The 16,654-nt window shown below is 39.3% G+C and overlaps 1 protein-coding gene across 3 annotated transcripts in view; it reads right to left on the reverse strand.

Moving 5' to 3' along the window:
* nsmfa (NMDA receptor synaptonuclear signaling and neuronal migration factor a) overlaps positions 1 to 16,654 on the reverse strand; it is a 48,174-nt gene that overhangs the window by 22,276 nt on the left and 9,244 nt on the right. For 2 of the 3 annotated variants that reach the window (XM_065244100.2, XM_065244097.2), the window contains exons 2-4: positions 8,499 to 8,557; positions 7,517 to 8,269; positions 6,868 to 6,934 (exon numbers count right to left, since the gene is read on the reverse strand). In XM_065244100.2, coding sequence (XP_065100172.1) covers positions 6,868 to 6,934; positions 7,517 to 8,269; positions 8,499 to 8,557 — 879 coding nt within the window. The remainder of the gene's footprint in view (positions 1 to 6,867; positions 6,935 to 7,516; positions 8,270 to 8,498; positions 8,558 to 16,654) is intronic. The other variant, XM_065244099.2, reaches the window with a different exon arrangement.

A 16,654-nucleotide genomic window follows, 5' to 3' on the forward strand; every position in this document is an offset into this window, starting at 1 on the left:
TGCAACAATGCAAACAGTCCGTGTTACAACTAACCCCACGTTAATTTTTGCCCCGCGCACCCCTACTAATAAGCTTTCTTTGGTACCATTATGTACCTCTGAGGTACTACTATGAACTCTTTTTGACAGCTGTGGTAGATATTTTAAAAAAAATTTCTGACAGTGTTTAAAAAACCTGTATTAAACAAAGCTTTATCATATAAGAACATAGCAAACTTGTTAAGAAGAAGTGTGTGTTTGTGTTTTTTCAGGTCACCAAGCACAAAGCCATTAATCAAGTGTTTTTCCATACCACACTGTCTTTTCCCTACAGCAGCTGTGCATTGTGGGAGACATCTGGCTGGAGGCTCCAGACTGCTGCTGCTTCTGTCCAATATGACCTCTTCTGGTCCTATTCGTCCCTATCCACAAAAGTGATTACATAATCGTCTGGCTATCGTCTCATTCAAATTCTTACTCTCATCCTGCATGCTTTCATCTCTTTGATTGTTTGTCTGTGTCCTTCCCTCTGCTACCCTGAATGTGCTCCGGTGTATTCTTTGATCTATGCGGGCTGACTCTGCTCTTCCAAATCATATACTGACCACCTACTACGTTTTCAATTATGCATATTCTGTTACTAATCCTTGGAAATGATTAGTTTTTTACTGGCAAAGAAACAAATGCAAAATTAAGTGATTAAGTGAAAATACTGGACCAAAAGGACCAGAATCAGGGTTTTTTAAACTGGTTTCTCGGTAAACCAGTGATCCATAAAGTATCATGCTAGAATTTCTTGCTAACATTTCATAGTAACTTTCAATAATTATATTAATTCAATAAGTTAAATATTACTTAAACTGCAATTCAATTTAGCTGGCTCCAAAAGGGAGTCAATTCCCATAGACCCCCATGTTAAAATACCCCACTTTACAGCAAAAAAAAAAAAAAAAAAAAAAGCTTTACAGCCTGGTACAAAAAGTGTTTTTGGTCTACAGTATATAGCTAATTCTTCCCTTCATGACAACTGTAAGAGGGGTGAATTGTTTTATAACTCATCTGTTTAAATTATATTAAGCCTTAAAGTTCTGCATAATTAAGGGCGTGGCCACTTGAGTGACAGGTAAACTGCCACTGCTGTCACTATCGTCGAGCTAGGCGGGTGGAGTTTCAGCAACCAGCCAGCTCAGCTTCACCCACGTCCCGCCTCTATACCCATTTTTGGTTATTCGCGAGTGACACTCGGTCACGCTATGTTAAGATGGCAACGGCAAGCCCTTCCAAATATATGGGATATGCAACGACGTCACTTTTCCACGTGACCATGCCGGAGCTCGCCGGAGCTGTTAACATAATGGCATAACATTCAACAAAATGGCCGGTTTTCATAGAAGCTGCTGCGAAAACGCCAGTAAAACTGACTATTATCAGCTTAAATTGAATTGAACAGTGACCCTAACAACTTGCCAAACAACCAGTAGTCTGTGGACATTGGCATATGCTTTTCCTGACATATATGTTTGTCTTGCCTAATACTATTAAACCAACCCACCTTTGTAGATCACAAGCCACATCATAACCGCTTCAAGTTTTTGTTAAATCTGTACGCACCGTTGATCACACAACTACTTTTCCCATTTTAGACGCGTTTTTAATGCTGTGCTAATGCTGTCGCTCAGACTTTTTGCCACTCAGTGGGCGTAACCGCAGTCACTTTCGCCGAAGGTGACATCACGTGCATACCTTCTATTGGCTTCAAAAAAGCTCTTCACAAACCTTTGGGTGACGTCACGGACACTACGTCCATATTTTTTGCAGTCTATTCTCACAACTGATTCTGTTTGTAATAAACCGTACTTGTACCATACAAAAACCATATTTTTTTCTCTCTATACACGCTTAAAAAGAAAAGTACAAAAGCTGTCACTGAAATTATACCCTTTGAAAAGTACAAATTTGTACCTACAGAGTGGATATTTGTACCAAATGTTATATTAAACCATTATTAAAGGGCACCACCATCTCAGTGACAGCTTTTGTGCTATTTTTCTAAGAGTGAACCTGGACATAGATTAAATCATCGCCAAGTTGACAACAGATGGTTTTCCTAAAATACTTCAGATATTTCCTAACTGATTCTAAGGTTACAAAAACCAAAAACATAAAGGCCAGACAAAAATCGATTGCATTTTCCTCTCATCTCGCAGTCATGGCGCACTTATACAACAGCAGAAAGTTGGTTTGAGGCTGAGAAACAAAAAGCAATTTCAGGGTCGCTGTAACCGTGGAGGCGAGACAACATCTGACTCCTATTTCAGCACTCAGACAGCGAACATGAGCTAAACTGCAATGCCCCTGTTGTATACATCAAAAAATAATAAATGTGTCCATTATTGGTAAAAATACCTCATACTGATGGAGATACAAACCTTTCAACTATGTCTGGATAGATTTTAAAGATATGAGCAGGACACTTTAGATAAAAGAGAGACAGAGAGAGTATGGATGAATGGATTTAATAAATGAAGGAAGATACAGTAGATGGATGGATGAATGATAGAGAAAAATACAGGCAGACAGATAGATGATCTAACAGTCCAGTTATGTCAAAGGACTTTCCCTTCTCTGTATCCGACAGCGATAAATACAGGGATAAAAGACAGGCCTACAAAGTACCTCTGGATGACAGCAGCTGACTCCACCTCCCTCTTTCTCCTCTTTTTCTCTGCTAGACTCCGGAAAGCCCTGCCAGGAGGCGACACAACTTTAATGCCATAGAGGGCGAGGGCTCACTTGAAGCGAGGTTAGCATTAGAGGTTAGAGCCATGCTCATGATGGGGCGAGGTTAGCCTGGGGTTAGACAGGTGGAGCTTGCTCTGGGTAGATACAAGGTCAAGCTGCTAGCAGAGGTTTAGATTGGATTACAGCTTTCGTGCTGATACACGCGGTAAAGACATTCAAAAGACTGATGATGTTGGAATTTTGTGACCTCTGAAGTTTTGTCTGCTGTTTTGGCTTGATAAGAAATCATTCCCTCTAGAAAAAAAACTATTTATTTCAGCCTAAAGTGGTCTGCTGGTCTTAAAAGATATGGAGTTTTGTTCTGGTCTGTTTGTTATTTTTTGGGGGCATCTTTACACACAAAATTGTGCTAAATAGTACCAAAAGCTTATAATCATATGGGAACCATTTTAGCGCTATATATAGTACCTCTGTAGAATCATAGGTGATGCTAAAGCATGAACATAGCACCACTTATAGTTCATCATAGCAAAATATGGTACTACACAGGTTCTACATAGGTAAGGTTTAGCACTAAAAATGGTTCCCCTTTGATTACGAGCCAGTGAACCACTTTTTAGCATCCTTGACCAGCTTGATCAAGACTGGAGACCATTCTGACAACATAGCCAAAAGCATTATCTATAGATTCATGTTTCTTCCTCAAACACATCTTCCGATTTTTCCTAGTTCAATAAAAAATAAAATAAAAAATAATTGATCTCCTATTTTTATCGGACACACTCTTGGAATACAACATGCCTCACAAAAACCTGTACGATACTTAACATGCCAACATAATCAACTCAAAATCTCAACATTTCTAAACCAACCAAGCCAACTTTTGCATTTCCAGACTTAAGCTAATCAGATATGTGACCCAGTCTGTGAAAACCCAGCTAATTTAATTATTGCGTTTAAAGGCGGAATGCACAATGTTTGAAAGCCAATGTTGATATTTGAAATCATCTTAACATAGACGCCCCTACCCCAATAGAATCTGGACCTTCTTTTGATAGACCCGCCCCACACATACGCAACCCAGGGAAGGATGTGGTGTAGTAGACACGCCCCTTACTGCTGATAGGCTACAATTGTGTTTTGGTAGTCGGCCCGACTCCCTTTTCTGAAGTGTTTTTCAAACATTGTGCACTCCACTTTTAATTGTTCTCTACATAAAATCATCATACATATGTAAACAACATTATGTAAAATATAAACTTGATATCTTTAATAGTTACTACGGTAAGTAAAGCCATGTCAAAGATTGCAATCAGTGTGAAAACAATAAATGATTTCAAACTTTGATGCACCAACATTAGATTATAAGGCTTTACTCAGGATTTCGCAAGCAGGGTCACGGCTATCCAAACAAGAGACAGGGCCTATCAAATATGCCTTTGTTTTCTAAATCAAAATGCTCAGTGTGTGAAGTGCATTTGGTTATCTACAGTATTTGCAGATTTACCTCTATACTCAACTACACTTTGAATAAGTATATAATGTAGTACACTTTACCTCCACAACATTTCATCTGACATTGACATATTTTATATATATTTTGCATCATACACAGGGTTGTCTAAATACTCACACTTCATATCTATTAAAACAGTGTGCATTTGATAGGAACAGAGCAAGACTGTCCCAGGTCCTAAGATCCCAAAGCTCAGTGCCCGTAACACATACACAAAAACACTCTCTAGGGCTTACAAATAATATTCAAGGGTAAGGGTATCCCATCATTGATCATGTTGAGGACCTTGTGAGCTTCGATTTCAGTAAAAGTTAAATTAGTATAACATGAAAATGGAATTAGTTTTTTTGGGAAATATATGACATAACTTATAAAAAATAATTGAAGTTGTTTAACATTTTCTAAGGTAGAGTAACGTAACAGTATATGTTGATTTTACAAAAATGCTGCATTTTATTAACAGTGTACGGTTTTCAGTAGGGCTGCAAAACGATTAATCGCGACTAATTGTTTGCAGAATAAAAATTTTGGTTTACATCATATATATATATATATATATATATATATATATATATATATATATATATATATATATATATATATATATATATATATATATATATATATATATATATCAGAATTATCGATTTGTTGTTTTTGCAATGTTATAGTGATCATAAATAATTATTTCTCAGTCTCTTTTATAGAATACATCCAGAAAATACAGGAAATGTGTATATAGTATTAAACACTGTATAAAATGTAAACTGATGTGTCAAGTTTTTAGGGTAAACTCCAGGGGCGTTGCTAAGCTCTACTTGGGCAAAGGCCCCCTATTTTTTTCAGACTTTTTGGACAGCCTGCTGTGTGCAACACTTATATACAATTTTCTTTGCTTAACCCACTATTCCAACACTGCAAAAAGTACTAGGAAAGATAAACATGTAGCCTATTTAAAAATATTTTAGTATCATCTTCTTATACTTAACATTATTAACATGTTTGGTGGCATAAATATTTGGAAATAATGGCAGCAGATAAATATTTTTTTCTCAAATTTGCATTTTACATTATACAATGATTACAATGATTAATAAGTTTTTACAAGAACATTTTTACAATAACAATATTTCAAGAAACAAGTCATTTTATGCATTTTAATAGACTTGACAGAGGGTTTCCTGAGATTTTTCCTCTAATGTTTGAGACCTGACTGGGTGAGGATATAGTTTGTCTTACCTTCCTTAAACTCATCATCTCTCCTTTCTGCTTCCCTTTCCCTGCTTTGAACAAAACATTCATGTCTATATAGGCTACACGAGCCAATAGTGATTGAGTCAAAATAAGATTAGCATTATTAGAAAAATACTTTAGTTTTGTCGTGTTTTTATAAGCGATTTCAATCGCGTGGCGCCACCTGGACTTTTGTATGCGGCTGTGCGTGCACGCGTCAGTGAGACTGCTGCAGCGCTTTTAAAAGCGTGACTAACATAACTGCATAAAAAACACACTGCATTGTAACAAACATAACTACATTGCATATAGATTCGTTTTTGCCATGATTATCTTTGTAAATGAATACACTAGATAACTGCTAAAATTTAAACTTGAGATTTACACTAAGGGCACAAAAGCCCCAGTAAAAGGGGTCTAGCGACGCCCCTGGTAAACTCCCCAGGAAAATTGCAGGATCTCTTAAACCTAAATAAAATAAAATTAAATCCTAATTTATAATTTTAAAGAAATTAGTCTTTTTACTTCATTGTGCTCAAAAATGCTTAAAATGTGTTTAGTGCCAAGAGAGGTCACACTAAACACAGACAATGCCTAAAGAAGACATTTAGTCCTGAAAATGTATTTTTCTTGTACAAATTTCCTGTATTTTCTGTTTGTATCTTAATAAAATAGATTGACAAATAAATATGAATGGACATTAAAATATATATATACTTGCATGTGTGTATTTATATTATTTATATACATAATTATTATACACAGTATACACAAATACACTATATGATGTAAACAAAAACTCTTATTCTGTAAACATTTAATGGCAACTAGTTTTTGGGTACATTTTACACCTCTGATTCAGAGTCCACTATTGCTACAACACCAACCTTAGGGTTTTTAATCACACACCATTATCTTAGGTTTAGGGTGATTTTATCATTTAAATCAATGAGAAAAAATAAAACGCTGGTTTCCTTGATTCACTGGAAAAGGGGGGTGAAATGGTGATTTCCTCTGTAACTTCACACACACAGCCAGAGTTAGTGGGACTGAAGGAAAATTGGGGTGGGCTAGCTTTTGACATCACACGCTGTCACTCGACATTTAAAGTGTACAAAAGGGGTACTCACGAAATCCTGCCGGGCGGAGAAGCGAACAAGACAAAAAGAAGAGAGAAAGACTGACAGTAAGCTTAGATAACAGCCACGCTTGCTAAAAGCGCTTGTGTGTATGTGCGAGTGCCTGTGCCACTGTGTACTTGTCTGATCTCTGAGTTAGTTTGACAGCAAATGTCACTAAATGAAAGTGTGTTACTGGAAAGGCACCTGCTGGGCCATCTGTACTTGAGGTCACTATAGACTTTAAACTTAAGTGTGTGTGTTTATGGGATTACTCACGCCTGCATGGTTGTAGTAGCTGTCTGAAAGCTGAACATGTTCTCTTTAGGTAACCAACTGTTGTCATCTGCTAAGAAATAAGACATAATTGATCATTAGTATGACTGCAATCTGTGCATCTGAATGTATATATTAGCTAAAAATAACAAATATATATTTGGACACCTAAGCCAAATGTCATTGCATTAAAACAAAATATTAACCCCTAAGGAAAACTTCTTCAAATGATATGAAGGTTATATTTTATGTTCTTTACATTATGTAGATGATTTTATGTAAAAAACATAAAAAAATGACTTTTGAGTTGTGTTTTCACACGCAGGATCACATTTTACTGCAATGACAAATGGTTTAGTGTCCATATTATGCAAGATCCACTCCACAGAGCAAAAACACACACAAAGTCCACTCCAAAGAGGGAGAGAGCACAAAACTCACACACAGGAGCAAGAGGAGAGAGAAAGGAGAGTGGGAACAATACAGACCACGGCACATCGAACACATCGACGCCCCTCTTTTTGACTGAACCCCCCTCCCCATGTCCAGAGTCTTTCTCTCTCCCCTCCTGCTCTCCCCCTCTCACCTCGCTCCATCCCAGTCACCCGGTCCACACTGCACATCCGCTCTAGTGGTGGCCGGCGCTGCTTGCCTGCCTCTCGGGTGCTGCTCTCCAGGTCCAGCGAACCCTGGCTGCGTGACGGCGTCCCGGGACAGCCCTCGCACGCCAGGCCGCAATCCTTTCCCTCCCCCCATCCGCGGATGTTGTGCGCGCTGACTGAACTCTGCAGCGGTTGGGAAAGGTGATGGTGGTGATGAGTTGCTCCGTGGTGATGGTGGGACGCTGCCGCGGCGCTTGCCAGTTCCTGGTTGTGGTTGGTGGCCCCGCTTCTGTCTCCGCTGCTGCTGATGTAATGGTGGTTGCCATGGTGGTGGTTGCCACGGTGCTGGTTGCCACTCGTACCTCCACCTCCATGGCGGCGGTGGTACTGCGTCGGAGACGAGGAGTTGGAGGAAGTGGAGGTTTGGGTGAGCGCTTGGGCGTCACACGCCTCCAGCGCATCTTTCAGTACGTCAAGCTCCAGGTTCTCCTTGCTCCCTCGGCTGGTCCCCAGCATGCCGCTCTCTCCGGTGATAGTGTAGACGCGGGCAGGCTGCAGTGAGCACTCCAAGCACTTCTGCTGGTCCTCCTCTGCCGAGAAACTCCGCTCTAGGGACAGACGGCTTTTGGAGGTCACCGTTGGAGTTGGAGGTTCCAGGAGACCCAGGGCAGGGTTGATCAGACTGGGTTTGGCACAGAGAGTGGAGCCCTGAAGAGTGTAGCTATGATGGTTGTTGTTCTGAGTGCACAGGCTTTCTGGGCAGTCAGAATCGTGGCCAACGAGGGTGTCAGAGAGTAAATGATCTTAAATTAAACATTACAAAGAGAGGGAGAAATTAGTGAAAAAGAGGAGACAAAAGGGCAAATGAGGACGAACACTAGATTAATAAGCACCACAGTTCTTCAGAAAGATGAAAGGGAGTTTGATTACCTCTTGATCAGAGGCTCAAAGACATAACAGTGAAGAAGAGGAGAAAATAACAGTAGGAAACTGGTAAGAAAATGTGAATTGAGGGGTGTGATGATGTCTGACCTGATCCGTTGCGGTTCTCAGGATGGGTGTGAAGATAATCTCCAAATGCACGGGCTGCTCTGCAGAGATACACACAAAAATTGACCATCAAGGAACAAAACAAAACAGCATACTGTAAGAGCAACTGGTCAAAAAATTGTACATAAGACTTTATCACAGTACCTCAGAGGTACATATTGGTACCCAAAAGTGCACATAGTATCTCAAAGGTACATATTTGTCCCAGATATCTGTAGCTAAATGGTACTTTAGGCAATCCCTCCAGAAAAACGCTCTTATGCGATCGCATGATTCAACGCAAAATCAGCCAAAGTCCGCATATTTTTGCAGGGGCCGCATTTTTTCAAATACCCCACACTTTCCCAGCATAAATTGCAGATTTCCGTGCGCAAAATATGCGGGGCTTGCATGATTTCATAGTCCCCGCATTTTCGCAGCAAAAATCACATTTATCTTAGCAGAAAGTTGAAAAATGTTGCATTTACTTCACACAAGCGCAGCCATGTCCCCTGTTACCATGGGAACGTAATGAAGTAAAGTGATTATGTGACGTGAACATTATTAAAAAGTTTTTAATGATCCACAGGTTTTACAAGTTCTCGCAATTTCATCGCATAAAATTGCATAAATATCCCAAATATTCCATTGCATTTTTTTTGCATTCAAGGATTTTTGCCCGCAACAATCACAAAAAAACTGTGTTTTTCTGCAAGGATTGATTGCGACATTAAAAAGGGTACTGGCCTAGTAACAAGTAGAGACCATTTTTTTCTAACAGTGTACCCAAACAACCATACACTGTAAAGAATATGGACGTAGAGTCCATGATGTCACCCATAGGTTTGTGAAGAGCTTTTTTGTAGGCAATAGTTGGCGGAGCCTGCCGTCGGCATCATGGCAGCGCGTCACCGCGCAACACTCGTGGATAAACGAAATAGGTAAACAGGCAGGATGTGGGTTAAGCTGAGGTGGCTGGCCGCTAAAACCACGCTTGCTTAGTTCGATGGTAGTGATAGTAGTGGCAGTTCACCCATCAATCAAGTGACCACGCCCTTAATTATGCGAACTTCAAGACTTAATATAATTGAAACGGATGAGTTACAAAAAAATTCACTTTCGTCCCAGTTGTCATAAAGGGAAGAAATAGCTATATAGACCAAAAACACTTTTTGTACCAGCCTGTAAACATATTTATTCCTTCTGTAAAGTTGGGCGTTTTAACATGGGAGGTCTATGGGATGCAGCCGCAATGATATTACGCAGTGCCGAAAATAGTCCCCTGCTATTGAAAGTAACCAAGGGGACTATTTTCATGCGCTGCGTAATATCACTACGCCTGCTCCAGCCATGGTATGCCAGCAAAGTTCTTGATTTTTACGCTGGAATGAGAGTATAGTCCTAGCCATATCGGCCTAGAAAAATAGCAACTTTTAATTTTCCGTCCGTCTTAGTACACGATGTAACTACAAAAGAGTCAAGTTTTAAATGGAAAAAATATCAAAACTCTTCGGTTATTTTTATGCGCGATGCTAATGGTCTAATCAGATTCAATGGATTATGCTAAGCTATGCTAAAAGTGGTACTGCCAGACCCGGAGATCGGCTGAATGGATTCCAAAACGGTAAAAATCAAATGTTTCACTCTAGGGGAGTTGGAAAATTAGCATATTTTCAAAAAAAGTGAAGTGTCACTTTAAGTCACTTCTGTGTTGGCTTCAAGTTAGAGATCGGAAGGTTGCCCCTTGCTAACAACAGAGTTGTATGTACAGTATTTACCTCTCGTAGATCGCATGTTTGTACACATACAGGCAAGTTAAAAAGTTTCCCATTAAGCTGATTCAAGATGGATGATAGTTCCTTATAAGATCCTAACACTTCTACGAGACGCCGGTCAGTTTCTCACTCATCTTTTTCAATTTAGAAATGACAGCCCCAGTGCGCATTGCTCTTAGCCTCTTAATGTCACTCGCTAAGATGCCACCAGAGCTTTGAGTATAAAGGGATTTCACAGGGATGTGAGTAATGCTCTGCAGCAGCAGTCAGCATTGGGAGGTTTGAGAGCTGCACTCCTCAGTAGACATGTGAATTTGCACGCGACTGTGGATAAAGAGGACATATGCTGCAAAAAGGTGGGAAGAGGAGGTGGAGCGGTGGCATCCATGCAGTGTAATTGGTTTCTTGTATGTAATTGGTTTCTTTGTGTTTGTGTGGCGCCCACAGATTCAGATGTAGACTTTGTCTTACAGTGTAAGAAAATGTGGGAAACCACGTGAGGAGCAATAAATACAAAGACAAATTGATATTTGTAACCCTGGACCACAAAGCTTGGGTATATTTGTAGCAATTGAATGTTTAAAGTGGACTATTGAAATAAAGTCTAACTGCAGATTCTGTATGGTAAATTATCACCATCAGTTGATTTAGAGAGTTTTGATTGGCTAAAATGCAAATGAGTAATGCAAATGATCAGTTTGATGATGAGACCCTGAGAAAATCCCGTCACCCCATCATCAGAATAAGCACTAATATGACACTTATTTCACCACTGGCTAAAAAAGAGACGGTCAAAAAATAGAAGTGTGGATGAAAACACCCACCAGAGTTTTTCGTCAACACTTGCTCAACATAAACAACAGGAATCAATGAGACAGAAAAAGAAACATTAATTAGCTCTGGCTTGAGGGGATATCATCAGTAACAATCGATTAGACTACAGAAAAACTTGGAATAAAGATAATCAGAGTCGCAAACCAAAAGAGGTGTAAATAAATGATGAAGTGAAGGTAGCCAATGGCGTCATTAAAGGACACAAATAAACGCACCATCTGAGGGTCTTCGCTCTTTATATTTTATACACATATTGGCAACTTGATAATGAAAGGACAACAGATTATCGCATTTCACATATGGTGGCTCTGGCGCACAGAACGTGTAAATCTCCGGGTGAGTCATTGCATTTCTGGAAGCATGATTATATCTTGACTGATGATTCCTTAATGTGCTCAACTGGAACACACAAACAAATATTTGAGCTCATCAACACCTTCGGTATAACTAATGAACCGGTTTCCTCACAATATGTGGCCCACACATGACCATATGCATTCCTGCATGCACGAGGAAAACCCACTCCAGTCTCAATATTGCAACCTCCTCCACAGAAGCTGTCACACGGCCTGGGATTGACTCCCCGGTGGCTTGCAGTCACCTGACGTAACATTCAATGACATGACACTCGTGACAGCCCTTTAAATTATTCAGTTTCGCCAAACAAGCAGGTCACTTCGTAACAAACATGTGCAACAGGGTTAATTGGAGTTTGGAAGAGGTACATAATCCACCTCAAGGCTCTTGCGGAGAGTGGTAGGGTTGAAGAAACAACTAAGGGCAGATGATGCTTCATCTGACAACGTTACAAATAACTAATGACAATAGCTCTGTTTTAAACACATTTGCTTTTGATTGCTTATTATTACAGTAAATCTCTTGGTTACAAAATCATCATATGGCCTACTGCCTACATAGGGAGCTGCTTTAGAAGATACCTTATTGTTACGCTCTACATAGGCAACAACTCCTAGTGCCACACATTCAGCTTTCTGCAGTGGAGTCCAGACTCTTCATTTATTTTGATAAAGTTTGATGTTTGATTGATATATATAGATATAAATACAGTGTAAGGTTAGGTCTATATACAAAGAGTGCAGAGCTAGAAATAAATGGGGTTGCCAGGGGGTGACCAAGGCTACTTTACGAGGTCAAGAGTCCATGAAAGAAAACAATGTGCAAAAAGCATAAAAAAGCTTGAATGAATGAATAAGTGCCTGCTGCACATGCATGCGTCAAAACGGTTTATGATAAAAGAAACGCTCACATTCACAAAATACACGCAAGACACTCCCTTAACAGTAAACTGTGATTACGCATAAGATTATGTGAGTATCTGGCAAACGCGAGCCTCTCTTTTATCATAAACCCTTTAGACGCGTCTGCAGCAGGCACTTATTTTGAAAAAAGGAACCACAGACGACAAGCTACATACATGTTGTAATGAACTTCGCATCGAGTGCCCTCGAAAAAAGAAGTCACAGGCCAACACTTTCGCCATTGTTTATGTAAGGAATAATTGACAACGGGCCATTGAATTATAAGAAAATAATGCACACCCAAAGTGCAATGCTACCGCGGGTGTGCATTATTTTCAAATAATTCAAAGGACTGGAGTCAATTATTCCTCTTATACCACGGTTACCACAAACATTGCTCTGGTGCCTATTTTAAGATATTTGAAAAGTTAGGTGTGCGATTTAGAGAAAAATAATCAACACCCATAGAACATTTCTCAGCCAGTCAGAATGCAGCATTCAACAGACCCGTGGTTTAATATGATACTCACTAAGACATCTATTTTGAGACATGATGAACTCATTATGTAAAATTTGCAACGTACGTTAATATTTTCACGTCGAAATAAACACGTCAATTAATAGAAAATAATTTTTTTGAGGGAAAGTAGTGCGTTCAATTTGGACACCCCAGACACCCCTCTAGCTCCCCCACCTTATTGGAGTACTCCACAGAACTGCATAGATGGACTGAATGAGCTGAAAGTCGCAGAGGGGAAAGAGCCGAAGTCTGCCATGCTGCCATTTTCAAATTAAATTTAAAGGGGACTGAAGCGATCACGAATTCCTGTACAGTTTATAGAGCTATAGCAAAATTTTTAGGGGGGCGGAGAAGAATTTTGGGGGGCTGAGTATCCCTGTTGAAAATTGGAATAGAAACTGTAATGGATTTAATGGTTATAATGGAAGTTATATAGTGGAAACTATAATGATCTCTCGGGGTCTCTACTGGTTCTATACTAACAGAACACTATTAAATCATATTGGAAAATGACTTAAAACACCCTCCATAAGCATTATTTTGCAATGGTTTTAATAGTAAACAGCTGATGGTTCATTTTAGTATTTGTAATTGAAACCATTAGAGATTGTATTGTTGTTTCTAGCAGAGATGTAATTCATTTAATGTTTTAATAATTTCTGTTCACACAGTGGCACAATTTTTACCTTATGAAACAACCTCGATGTCTGAAATACACCAGCAATCTCTTAAAATACTGTTTTCATGCCTGCTCGCTAGATTTTTGAACAGATAATAAATCTGTCGATATGGCTGGTGGGAGTGAAAGTAAAAGGTGGTTATCCATCCGCTCAGACGCACTTACATTTAACAGTTCCTTCTGCTAGTTCTACTGATCTTTGAGTACCATCAGCTAGGTCTCAAGCTGGGAATTATCATATTAATAAAATATCAGACGAAGTACAAGAAGATGAGACAGAAGGATAAAAGAAGGGGGAGAAAAAGATGAGAAACAAAAAAGCAAAACCCGCTTAGTGCGTCTGATATGTTTTCTTGTAAATTAGTATTTCATCAGACTCTTTTTGTCAACAAATGGCTATTTCTGAATGGCCCGAAGTGAAAGTATTATTTGATGAACGTAACACGTGCCGAGAGCATTCAGTTAATATCATTTTCATTTTTGACAGAGGTGGCGTTTACTGGCTTTTGCATTTGAGCTTCTGAATCCTCATAATTATTTTTATTCATTTATAGAATAAAACACACATAAAATGTATACACAGTAAACCATATATACAGTACCATACTCTCTCTCTCTCTCTCTCTCTCTCTCTCTCTCTCTCTCTCTCTCTCTCTCTCTCTCTCTCTCTCTCTCTCTCTCTCTCTCGCTCTCTCGTGTATATCTATCTCTAGCGGTAGGGAGAAAAAGACAAAAAGGAGTGAAACAGTCAGGGGGAAAAATAAATGAGCCACAAGGTAAAGATAAAATAACAAAAGAAAGTCGGCATGCTTCGTGACATGTGACTGAGAAAAAGGAGGTCAAGCACGAAGAGGAAAAACTGTTTAAAGTATGTGTGTGTTTCCGAGGGTCTGTAACTGTAAAGGGTTCAGAGAGAAATGGGAGAAAATTAGGTGTGAAAGTGTGAAGATTAACAGGGGAAGCTGGTGAAACATGGTCACAGAAGAAAATGGGTGTCAACCTATTTATATTATTACATAATACAATTTATTTTATTTCTATTTTATTGAAGGTAATCGAAAATTTTTACCTTAAAATAATACTTATATTAATGGCGCTAATAATAGGGTGAGCTTGTTATCTAAAACATAACAGCATTCTTAGAAATGTCAGCAACCAGTAACTAACACAGCAGGGTTAGTTGCAACACGGTGTTACAATTAAGCCTACAATGATAATAAAATGAAAATATCATGTAGTAAATATTAAGTAAATACTTTTAATCAAAATGATAAATGTTAATACAATATTAGGGGAAATACCTGACAATTATGATTTTTTTGTCTTAAAGTGCACCTATTTCATTGCTAAAAAAATTTGGTATAATACAATAGCCGTTTCTCAATGTCAAGGAAGGATCTTCGGAAGCCAGAATTTTGAAGATGTTAAGTCGAAGGACTATTCCAATGTCGAGGATCCTCGGAATTTCAGCCAAGGACTGAGTCCTTCATTCGAGAAATATCCCATATACAGGAAAGGATGCATATGTGTATCCTTCGCGCAGTTAAATCAACCACAATCCTATGCGCGCAGCACTGAAAGCACCTTGCATTGACGCAATGACGTGCACTTGCTAGCCTGTTCCATTTAACGTGTTCTCCGAATGCTTAAGAGGAGCCTCGCCTAGCCTCTGAAGGAAGTGACTTGTAAGGACTAGTCCTGCCAAGGAAGTATCCTTGACATTGAGAAACGGCCCCTGTGTTCGTGTGGTTTATGGTTAAAAAACCACATTAATTTCCACATACAGTACATTTTTGTAGCTCTAGATTTCACTCTCTTCCTGAAACACATGGATTTGAAAAGCGCTGTGACCCTGATTGGGCCAGCTAATCTGTACATTGTGATTGGCCTGAATACCTCTGACGTCAGCCGGAAATGTGACGCTCCTTACCATCAGGGCAGCATATTTCAGTTAAGGCGGCCCGCCTAAGCTTGGAAACCCTACCGCCTTAACTAGGTCGTCAAAAAAAAGGCTGTCAAGTGCATCTCGGAGAATAGCGCCACACGGCCGAAATGAGAAAGACGTTTTCCGGACCGTCACTGTCTGGAGGTAACTAGCCAGTTGATAAAACATCTGAGTATAGCGCAGACGCGCTTCACACCGTGAGCGTGCACGCGCACCACACGACCGAAATGAGATAAGACGTGGTCCGTCATGTCTGGAGGATAGCCAGTTGATAAAACGCGTATCCGTGAGAACTGTAAGTGGACTTATGTTTTGGGGTTATTTAAGCCTGTTATTGTATGATGCTATAGTTATTGCAAATTTAAAGTACGTTAGCTGGTGATTTTGTTGTTTAAGCAACCTGCTAGGGTTTCACGTGCCTGTTGATAACTGTTGAGCTGTCTTGCTCACATTATTTCTGTGCATTATTTACATGCTACAGTAGTTACACTCCTTTAAGATAATGTAATTAATAGTGGGAAATAATTAGTTTTTACCATTTTTGCGCTATCTATCATCGTTCGCCAGACGTTCAACAACATCTGCTTTAGTTTGTGTTTATTAACCCTTTAGCTTCACTTCATCACGCAGCTATTCCCGTTAGAGGTAAAAACATTTAATTCATTTATAATCTAGTATATGTTTGTTTTTGTCATAGTTTCTTTAAAATTAAGTTTTATTTGAGTGTTTTAAAATTTTGATTAAAATATTTTACTTTTCATCATGACGCATATGCCACGCCCATTTGATTGCCACGGCCATAGCACCAACCACCCACCCAACCCTACCACCTTAACTAACAAATTTTCTGCGGGAAACCCTGACCATGTTTGAAAGATTCGCTCACAATGTAATGCTAACAGGAGTTAACTTGCATGATGTGAGTCCGAACCGGGAGGAATTATGATAATGTCGGTCTTCCCTACATCACCAATCAGGCAAACTGTTGCCAATCCGTGTGTTTGTTGTAGTCCAAGAAAAGAGATTTACGTTGGAGACGATAAGTTGCGTCATCGTTTACTTTGGCATATCGTTAACATGTACTAATACACACTTACACACCAAAGCAAATGTAAAAACGTGAATCGGAAAATAGGTGCTCTTTAAT

This window comes from Paramisgurnus dabryanus, chromosome 18 (assembly GCF_030506205.2).
Source record: "Paramisgurnus dabryanus chromosome 18, PD_genome_1.1, whole genome shotgun sequence".
In the NCBI taxonomy this organism is placed as follows: Eukaryota; Metazoa; Chordata; class Actinopteri; order Cypriniformes; family Cobitidae; genus Paramisgurnus; species Paramisgurnus dabryanus.